Consider the following 10,161-nt stretch of genomic DNA (forward strand, 5'->3'; position numbering starts at 1 on the left):
AATATTCTGTCTCTATCCGCCATCGCCATCGCGAGACGATGAGCAGCGGCCTCGTCTCCTTCCTCTCCCCTCCCGCGGCATCATCTCTTCTACTCCTTCGCCTTTCCCGCGGCTCTCTCCGCTCTCGAAACTCCTCCCGAGCGATCTCCTCTTCTGTAATGGCGGCTTCTCGCAAGTCGGAGCTCGCTAGGGTTCCTCCTGCGATCGAAACGCCTCCGCCGCCCGTGTCCAAGGTGATAATCTCCCGATCTGTTGATTTTTTTGGATTTCTTTGCTTGATTTTTGAAAATTCGAGCTTCCCTGGAGTCGCGCAGTTCAGCATCGCGCTCTGCCAGCTGACGGTGACCGCGGATAAGGAGAAGAACATCGCGCGCGCTCGCAAGGCCATCGAAGAGGCTGCCGATAACGGAGCTCGTCTCGTTCTACTCCCGGTACGATGATTCTCTGCTTTGATTAGTTCTTCTTCTTCTCCAGTTGTGGTGAATCGAACGAAGAGAGCCGGTAATTGTCGGAGATCTGAATTTCTGATTGAGTTCGTTAGATATTTCGTCCAATATTCGATTGGGAAGAGAGCCAGTAAATGATTAGATACTTGAATCTCTAAGTGAATTCATTGCGTCGGTCATCCACAGCTTCGATCTGTTCTTTTTATTTTCCGGATCTGGTGGATCTTAGACGAGAGCCAGTAAATTATCACAAATCTGTTTCTTTTGATTGAATCTATTTCATCGACCATCCGCAGCTTCCTTGGTTCATTTTGCTTCTCTAGGTCTGTTTGTTCGAAGATCTGACTGAATCCATTATATTGATCATTCGTGGCTTCAGTCTATTCTTACTCAGATCCGTGGATCGATGAACAGAGCTTGTAATTATCAGTGATTTGCATGAGTCTCTGATTGAATCCATTGTATCGATAATCCATAGTTTCGGTCTGATCTTTCTTAGATGTGGTGGATCAAACAAAGAGAACCAGTAATTTCCAGTGAGTTGAATGACTCTATCGTTGAATCCATTAGCTTCGTTCCGTTATTTATCAGATCTGGTGAACTGAACGAAGAGAGCCAGTGGATAACCAGAGCTATGACTCTCTGGTTGTGTTCATTTCATCGATGATCCAAAGCTTTGACTTGGCCCATTTCTTCTTCAAATCTAGTGGATATAAGAAGATATTTTGTGATAATCAAAAAAGTAAATCTCTCATTTGCTACGAAAAAACTGGTGGTGACAGGAGATCTGGAACAGCCCCTATGCAACTGAAAGTTTTCCAATCTATGCGGAGGACATCGAGGCCGGAGGCGATGCATCTCCTTCATTGGCGATGCTCTCCGAGGTCGCTCAAAGCAAGCGCATCACTGTCATCGGCGGCTCCATCCCGGAGCGATCCGGGAATCAGATTTACAACACCTGCTGCGTCCTCGGGCCGAATGGCGAGCTCAAAGGAAAGCATAGGAAGGTGAGGTAATCTTATCACCTCAAGTTATTTCCCCGGGACTGACCACGGATCCGTCTGACTAATTTGCTACCACCAATCTGATCGCATTTCTTCGTCTTTGCATACCACCAGATTCATCTGTTTGACATCGATATTCCGGGGCAGATCACGTTCAAGGAGTCCAAGACACTTTCAGCCGGTGAAACTCCCACAATTATTGACACAGGTTGGAGATGCTCCCTGAAAATATTTGGGTACCAATACTTTCATGAGGGAACCATTAATTGTGAATCGTGCCGCAGTCTGGTACATGGTTGTTGTAAAAAAAAAGTGCAAGAATGGCTTAGAAAACTGATTTTCAGGGAAAAGTCTGATAGAGTTCAACATGAAGCATGGTTGGTGATAGGCTAGGAAAAGTTATGAAAACCTATGGATTAGAAAACATATTAGCAATAAATTGCAACAAAAAAATTTCGGAGAAAAGTCTGGTTTAAGCTAGATGGAGATCTGACCATTACTGCTGACTCAGACTGCGATGTGGAGTATTGATGGCTCTAATTGAATCATGACAGAAATTAAATGGAATCGGTATCCTCGAGTAGCGTTCTTAAATCCATGAATGCAGATGTTGGGCGGATTGGTCTGGGCATCTGCTATGACATCCGATTTCAAGAACTAGCGATGCTGTATGCAGCACGAGGTCTGCTTCGTTTCCCTTTTCAGTTATTTTTTTCATTTTCTTTTTCATGCATCTGATTTCAGTTTACTATACTGTGTCAGGCGCTCATCTGCTATGCTATCCGGGAGCATTCAACATGACGACAGGCCCGTTGCACTGGGAATTGCTGCAGAGAGCAAGGTCAGGTCCTTAAATTGAAAAAATATCCTGGGGAAAAAGCAATTTTCTTATTTAGTTGTTTATGTGTTCACAGGGCAGTGGATAATCAGGTGCATTGTCCCTTCTGTGACAGAATGGAAAAAGAAGCAAGAAAGAATGGCAGGCTTACCTGAACGAAAGAAACTAAACGGGTTTTTGTTTCTGGTTCAGCTGTATGTGGCAACATGTTCCCCCGCCAGGGACCCTGCTGGTGGATACGTGGCCTGGGGCCACTCCACCCTGGTCGGACCCGTGAGTACTACTCCCAATCTTCTCCCTGTTTCCAACGCGAATGAGAAAGAAACTATTAAAATCTTCATTATTTCTTGGCCGGCCCGCAGTTTGGTGAGGTGCTCGCCACCGCAGGGCACGAAGAGACCACTCTGGTCGCCGAGATCGACTACTCTGCGATAGAACTGAGGAGGTCAAATCTCAGCCCCCAATCCTCAATTATGATTCTTCAATATTTTCCAATTTTCAATGAAAATGTGTGGTCCAGGTCGAGCATTCCCACGAGGGAGCAGAGACGGGGAGATCTCTACCAGTTGGTTGATGTGCAGAGGCTCCCAACTCAGTAGCTGTTTTCTTTATTTCTGGGTAAATGTTTAAGAACTCACCTTCTTGCAAGTTCTCTGACTCGTGTGAGGACCCACGCTGGGAGCGGCTCGGCCTGGAAAGAAAATGGGCTGGTTTTGTCATGGCGAAGACGAATTGAAAATAAAATAGCCAATGGGCATGTCTACGATCTCCCCACCCGGGTTCCGGGCCGCTCTCGGAAACAGGAGGCCCGCAGCAGGTTCCGCCATTTGTCCTGCAAGGTAAAAAGGGTATCCATCAATATGACCGTTGCCAAATTCCTAAAATGACTTAAACAAAGAGGATGAACCTTGAGATCGACGGAGGAGCGGCAGGAGGAGGGGAAGGAGAGCCGTCGGATCTGGGACCATCTCCCTGCCCCGTACTTGGAGACGCCGTCGATGAGCCTGGAGACCTCCCATGGCGCCCAGCGGCGCCTGACCAGAGCACCACCACAAGGTGAGAACTGGAATTTTCTTCCCAGGGGTTTGTTGTCTGACTCCTCAATGAACCTTCTGGTGGGCTTCCTTTGTCTCTTGGCTTGGTTTCGTGCTCTGGTGTCGTAGGCCAGTGTTGATTGGCCAGCTGGTGGCGGAGGCGAGTTGGCCTCTCCTGAATTGCCCTTCTGGGCCATGATGGAGAGGCGCTGCCTCAGCCACCGCTTGTCTTTGACCGAGGTCGGCCGCCCAAAGACCACTCTGAAGGCTTCCTGGAGTTGCCTGATTGTTAGTTGGTCCAAGCCTGGCATTCCTGTGTGGAGCCTAGCTGAGGAACTTGCAATTACTGGGATGTTCAAATTCTCTGAGTTGGCCTGATCTTCTTGTTTCTCCTTTTCCTGATAGGAGTACAACATGGGAAATGCTTCATATACTTGAAATAAGAGACGATCAGACAGTTTGAAATATGTCAACCAAATGGCCCAGAGGAACTTAGTACAGATGAAAAAAGATGGCATTCGAGGAGATAATTTAGCCCGATCTGATGAGTTTGACCAAATCAATCAAACGATTTGGTCGATTGTGATTTTAATCGATCATCATTAGATCGGCAGACTGGGTCTGGTCTCAGTCGGACGGAGTCTATAATCAAGGTCGTTAAATGTATCTGCACCGTTGGTCTGCTCTTGATCTAGCCACTCTGATCAGATTGCAGAGCCCTGCTTCTGGGAATGGTCTAGTGATATGATTCTATAACTTCCCAAGGGTATCTTCGTCTGTTTTCTTGCTCATGTACTAATTAGAGTAGATTGCTACCCTCAATCTTCAACAATTTCCTTCGTTTGCGATCGTTCATTTCGATCACTAGACAGATCCATTCCTCTCCTCGACATCTTCCATTAAGTTATAAAATATAATTATTGAAGAATGGTCTGATGAGATTGGTTTACTGCTGACCTGTAGTCGTGCATTGCGCTTCTGTGAACTGGCTGTTGAGCTCCCCGTCAATTGTGATTCTGTTACGAGAACAAATCGTGGATTGAGGAATAAACTTCATGAAAAATTAAGAGCGCATACGGTAAGCCCCATTATTCCAAAGCGTTTGGTGGGTAGCTAGATACATTTTTATGAATCTTAAATTCATTGAATTGATTTTCCAATCGAAATCTTGATGTTTTTTTTAGAGTTCAAACTCTTTTGAAACAGAATTTTGTGGAAAATTGTGGAACTATGCCCGATTTTAATTTTTTAAAAGCATAGGCTTAACTGCAATTGAAATACCCAAACGTCCCGATGGTGGATACAAAAGTCAAATCATTAAAACGCCGAATCTGACAGAAATCGAAGTACGGCATCAGTATTACCATTTCTTTTCCTGAGTCTTCGACGAGACTGCATTTTAATTAAGACGACAGTCCAAGTTTGATTAATGGTGATTAAAATGTATTAAAGAGCCAGAAAATTTACCATCTAAGCGATGAATGTCTGACTTCCCAGGGAAGAATAAACCAGGGTCGGCCATGTAGTCTTGGGTTTTGGCCTTGCATTCTATGAACGGCGCATCTTTTCCGGCGTCTTGGAGCATATGCTCAACTTCCATGACGTCATCATCGGTCGCAGGAACTAGCGTACCATCAGACTCAACCTACAGTGGACGATAATCAAAACATAACAAAATGGACGATAAACGATTTGTTTCACAGGAATGATGAGTTAGATAGCGTCGACGTAGATCTAGAGGTTCTCTCTATGTATCTTGAGTAATGTTTCTGCAGTTAGTTAAAATTAGTGTTCCCTTTAGAGGAAATCTTGGCCGATGATAGTTTTGGAAAACTACCTCGTTGAAATCTAATCGGTATTCCGAGCAGTACAGAGGATGTAAAGATCAAAAGAATTAATATCAATCAATAACAAAGCAACTATAGCATTGAAATTCCGCGTTCTCAAGAAAGTTCACGATCTCTACTTTCTTCAACAGATCTTGTATAAAATCGTAGAGATCAAGCAAAACAGATGAACCGAGTTAACTGAGTTTTTCCCCTTCATACAGAAAGATCTTAAAGATATTCCAGATTATCGGTTCTTCTATGTCAGACAAATTCCCTGTTATTTTGAAACAACAGACAATATAATTATCTTCCACCGAATAATAATTGAAAATACCGGTTCAATAAAGAAAAGGCAACATACTCGAACAAGCTTGTAGACGACAGAATCTCCAGTCCGTTTCAGTGGTGAGGAACAGTGATCGCCATTCTCCAACGCATTCCATTCAGCACGGAAATCTCGATTAAAAATCCCGCTCCAATTTTGTTCCATCGCGAAAGTTCCACCGCGTACATTACACCTGAAACAGAGAAATAAGCACACATCAAGAGAATTCTAATCAGAAGTGGCACTCCATCAGACAATTTGAATGTTCATGACCGCAAGAACACCAAAATCAAGATTTAACATGCAGACAAGTCAGAAACGAAGCAAGCCGATACGATCATGACGGAATACCTTAGAGACATGCAAATCGGTTCTTGCGCGAGAATCAGACTCACCTCAAGATTCAGAGGATCATGGAGACTACAGGTTGCAACAAACAGACAACGAAATGACAAGAGCTTGGCGGGAAGATGAACAGGATTTAAAAAGGGGGATCATCTGCATCCGATCATCTGCGCCAATCAGAAGGAATGAACGGTCCAGATGAGACGAAATATGCAGAATTCAACGATTATTCTACACTATATATATTTTATAATTTCGAATATTATCTGACGTTTTTACCCTTCCATATATGAAATTTCTAGTACTCCGATATTTGCCACGTGGCGATGACAGAGTCGGTAGTTATTCTTTCCGCGCCGGTAACTTTTTCAAAAAAGGCAATTTGGCGCGATTCGCGAATATGGGAGGTGACCAGACCTCCTCTGAACCTATATAAACCTTAGTGGAGCTCTTCACTGTTCGCCACTATCTCTACTCAAAACTGGAAGAAACTGAATAAGAAGAAGAAGAGGGAGATGGAGGCTGCAAAGGGCAAGGAGGAGCTCGTGCTGGTGATTAATGGCGAGAAGGTGAAGCAGAAGAACAGCGATTCTCCTCGCTCTTCGCCTTCAATGGCGGATCTCCCAAACCCTAGCCAGCGCTCCGACAAGCCGCCTCTCCCAGCGGCCTCTCTTCTCCGGCGCCGTTCCTTGAATCGATCAACAATCTCCAAGCCGAAATCGCGATTCGAGGAGCTCCCGCCCCCTCGTCTTCCTCCCGAAGAATCGATCCAGCCGGTAGCCGCTGGTTCGCCTTCCCACTCCAGCTCCTCCGATGAAGACGACGAAGAGACGGACGAGGAGATCTACAGAGCTGAGAGATCCGACAGAGTAGGGAAGAAGAGGAAGCGGCGGTGCGGGATCAGCGTTCCTCTTGAGTGGCTTGTTCTTGTGGCGGCAGCGGCGCTTCTAGCGACGAGCTTGAGCATTCGCAAGCTCCAGGGCGTTGGATTTTGGGGCCTGGAGATCTGGAAATGGTGCGTGATGGTGATCGCGGTCTGCTGCGGGCGGCTGCTCACCGGCTGGCTCGTCCTCGTCATCGTCTTCCTCGTCGAGCGCAACTTCCTCCTCAAGAAGAAGGTCCTCTACTTCGTCTACGGCATCAAGAACAGCTTCAGGATCTGTGTCTGGCTGGCCCTGGTCCTCGCCTCCTGGTCCCTTGTCTTCCGCAGCGTTCGCAGATCAGGCAGCACGGTGAAGATCCTCGACTTCGTCTCCCGCGCTATCGTCTCTCTTCTCGTCGGCTCCGTGATCTGGCTCGTGAAGACTCTGATGGTGAAGCTCCTCGCCGCCTCCTTCCACGTCAACACCTTCTTCGACCGGATTCAAGACTCGATCTTCCACCAGTACGTTCTCCAGGCCCTCTCCGGCCCTCCGGCGGAGAATTTGAACAACGCCGGCGTCGCGGAGAAGAAATCGAGGTGGCTGAGGTTTGTGAAAGCGGTGAAGGGGAAGAACAAGGAGAAGGGGGCAATCGACGTTTCCAAGCTTCACAAGCTTAGCCCGGAGAAGGTGACTCCATGGACGATGAAGGGATTGGTGAATGCTGTCACTGGGTCGGGCTATCTCACCTTGTCCAAGTTGATCGACGAGACGGCCAACGAGGAGCTCGCTGGAGGTGGGAAGGAGATAACCGACGAGTGGGAGGCGAAGTCCGCGGCTCGCAGGATCTTCTTCAACGTCGCCAAGCCCGGCGCCAGGTTCCGATCGACCCCTCGTCTTCTTCCTCGCTTCAATTCTTCTCTAATCTATCTCTATCAGAGTGATCGAAGAGGAGGATCTGCTCAGATTCTTGACCAAGGAGGAGACCGAGCTTGTTCTTCCGCAGTTCGAGGGCGTCTATGAGACGGGGAAGATCAAGAAATCGGCATTCAGAAATTGGGTGGTAGGATTCATGAGCTCGGGGAATGGATTTATCAGCGATGATCTTCACCTCCATCGTCGATCTTGCAGTTGAAGGCGTACGTCGATCGGAAATCGCTCGCGCACTCCCTAAACGACACGAAGACGGCGGTGAAGCAGCTCCACAAGCTCATCTCCGTCATCGTTCTCGTCATCATAGTGATGATCTCTCTGCTGCTGATGGGCTTCGCCACGACCAAGATCTTCGTGTTCATCTCGTCCCAGCTCCTGCTCGTGGTGTTCGTCTTCGGCAACGCCTGCAAGACCACCTTCGAGTCCATCATCTTCGTCTTCGTGATGCACCCATTCGACGTCGGGGACCGCTGCGTGATCGACGGCGTCCAGGTCGGCGATCGTGGCCCGATCCTGATCGTAAGATTTCGTCGATGTTGACGCTGAGCCGTTGGATTGGTGCGCTGATGGGCAGATGATCGTGGAGGAGATGAACATCCTGACGACGGTGTTCTTGAGGTACGACAACGAGAAGATTTACTACCCCAACTCGGTGCTCGCCGCCAAGCCAATCAGCAACTTCTTCCGCAGCCCGGACATGTCCGACACGGTCGAGTTTTCCATCGATTTCTCCACCTCGCTCGAGACCATCGCCGCCCTCAAATCCCGGATCAAATCGTAAGTCTGCTCTCCCAAAACCCCCCGAAAACCTTCATCATCTCTAAAAATTTAGATTCGAGTCATCTGCAATTTTTTCCTTAATCTTATAAGTATATTCCATCAATACTGTTGAGGGTATTTTTGTCATTGGTCTTGTTATAATAATCTTCAAACAATTCTCCATTTTTATCCAACCCTGCTATAATTTTCTCGACAACCTTCTATTTTCTCTATTTCCATCGAACGTCTTTTTTGCCATGCCCAACCCCTTTATGGGTGTTTTCGTCATTTGTTTAAAATCTATAGCCAATTCTTAAAATCATCGAAAGTTTATCTGCAAATATTGAATTTTCCCGTGATCTTAGTTTTCACGACGCATCATAATATGATTTCTCTATAACCCTGCTATTATTTTCTCGACACCCTTTTATTTTCTCTATTTTCATCAAACGTCTTTTTTTGCATTTCCCAAGCCCTAGATGGGTGTTTTCGTCATTGTCTAAAGTCTATAGCAAATTCTTAAAATCATCGAAAGTTTGTCTGCAAATCATATTGAATTTTCCCGTGAACTTAGTTTTGACGATGAATCATAAAATAATGTCCCTACAAATCGTATGGCAAATAATGATATTCTTTCAGGAAAAAATTTACCATCTTATATTGCTCTACAATTTTTTCCATTATCGTCTAACAGTTCTCAACATTGCTACAATTTGCTATACTTTCATCGTATTAAAATTTCCACACGTTTTGTTTATAAATTTCTCCATCTTCATCTATTATTTCTCTAGGAATCATTTTGAATTTTCTCCATTTGAAACGTTCCACAGTATCATCTAAAAAAATCTCGCCGTGAATCAGTTACAGTTTTTACTATCATCATCCACAAGTCTACAACTATTCTCCGCCATCGTATCAAAATTCTACACAAGCTTCGAGAATTTTCTCCACTATCATCGGGCATTTCCGCTAAATCATCTCAAAATAATTCTTCACATTCATCCAACATTTTTCTACGAATCATCCATAATTTTTTTCGATGATCTTATTAAAATGCGAGATTATTTCAGGTACATTGAGAGCAAGCCACAGCAGTGGCGGTCAAACCACAGCCTGGTGGTGAAGGAAATAGTGAACGTCAACCGGCTGAACCTCGCCCTTTACGTGAACCACACCATGAACTTCCAGAACATTCCTGAGAAGAACCTCCGCCGCTCCGACCTTGTCGTCGAGCTCAAGACCATCTTCGAAGACCTCTCCATTTGCTACAACCTCCCCCCACAGAAGGTTCATGTCAGCTACCCGGAACCAGTGGCCCCCCCTCCCCCTTTGACTCTGGGGAGATGAATGTTGACTTACTTGACGGAGGCAATTTGCGTAGTAATACTTGGTTGTTGTTTTTTTTAATTTGCCTACAATCAAATAAATTTGATAAAATATATAAACTTACTCAAATCTATAGTGTGGGTAAGGTCGTATCCACAGGGATATGCCTTTAGGGATGAATTCGATAGTGGAGTTGTTAGTTAAAAGGAGTAAAAATAATGGAGATAGTAAATATAAGAAGGAATAAGTAATTAGTAAACAGAGGAAATATTAGTGTAATGAGATAATTATAGAAGGGAGAATATCTGATATTATCGGTATCTATATTTTATAAATACCAATAATAATAAAGAAGTAAGATACTAGATTCTATATTTAAGGACGATATGCATATAGTTAGTGGAAAGATAGATGTATATTTAGTAAGAGTAAGTAGTTTGATAAGAGTAAAGAAGAAGTAGA

The 10,161-nt window shown here is 45.3% G+C and overlaps 3 protein-coding genes across 3 annotated transcripts; 2 read left to right on the forward strand and 1 right to left on the reverse strand.

Annotated features, from left to right (window-relative positions):
* On the forward strand, positions 1-3,052 carry LOC144704625 (Nitrilase/cyanide hydratase and apolipoprotein N-acyltransferase family protein). The gene is made up of 10 exons (XM_078577103.1): positions 1-233; positions 315-431; positions 1,229-1,453; positions 1,565-1,658; positions 2,058-2,132; positions 2,213-2,291; positions 2,365-2,380; positions 2,481-2,561; positions 2,651-2,733; positions 2,809-3,052. The coding sequence occupies exons 1-10, from the start codon at positions 39-41 to the stop codon at positions 2,885-2,887; spliced, it is 1,044 nt and encodes a 347-aa protein (XP_078433229.1). The 5' UTR covers positions 1-38; the 3' UTR covers positions 2,888-3,052.
* On the reverse strand, positions 3,049-5,817 carry LOC144704419 (uncharacterized). The gene is made up of 6 exons (XM_078576835.1): positions 5,786-5,817; positions 5,513-5,669; positions 4,790-4,967; positions 4,280-4,338; positions 3,196-3,720; positions 3,049-3,120 (listed from the first exon to the last, which is right to left on the reverse strand). Exons 1-6 carry the CDS (start codon positions 5,815-5,817, stop codon positions 3,049-3,051), a joined length of 1,023 nt encoding a protein of 340 aa, XP_078432961.1.
* A 453-nt stretch (positions 5,818-6,270) lies between these two features.
* On the forward strand, positions 6,271-9,780 carry MSL10 (mechanosensitive channel of small conductance-like 10). Its single transcript, XM_078577294.1, has 5 exons — positions 6,271-7,559; positions 7,621-7,744; positions 7,813-8,106; positions 8,189-8,391; positions 9,444-9,780. The coding sequence occupies exons 1-5, from the start codon at positions 6,337-6,339 to the stop codon at positions 9,718-9,720; spliced, it is 2,121 nt and encodes a 706-aa protein (XP_078433420.1). The 5' UTR covers positions 6,271-6,336; the 3' UTR covers positions 9,721-9,780.
* The last annotated feature ends 381 nt before the right edge of the window (positions 9,781-10,161 follow it).

The sequence above is a fragment of the Wolffia australiana genome, chromosome 6 (genome assembly GCF_029677425.1).
Source record: "Wolffia australiana isolate 7733 chromosome 6, ASM2967742v1".
Classification (NCBI taxonomy): Eukaryota; Viridiplantae; Streptophyta; class Magnoliopsida; order Alismatales; family Araceae; genus Wolffia; species Wolffia australiana.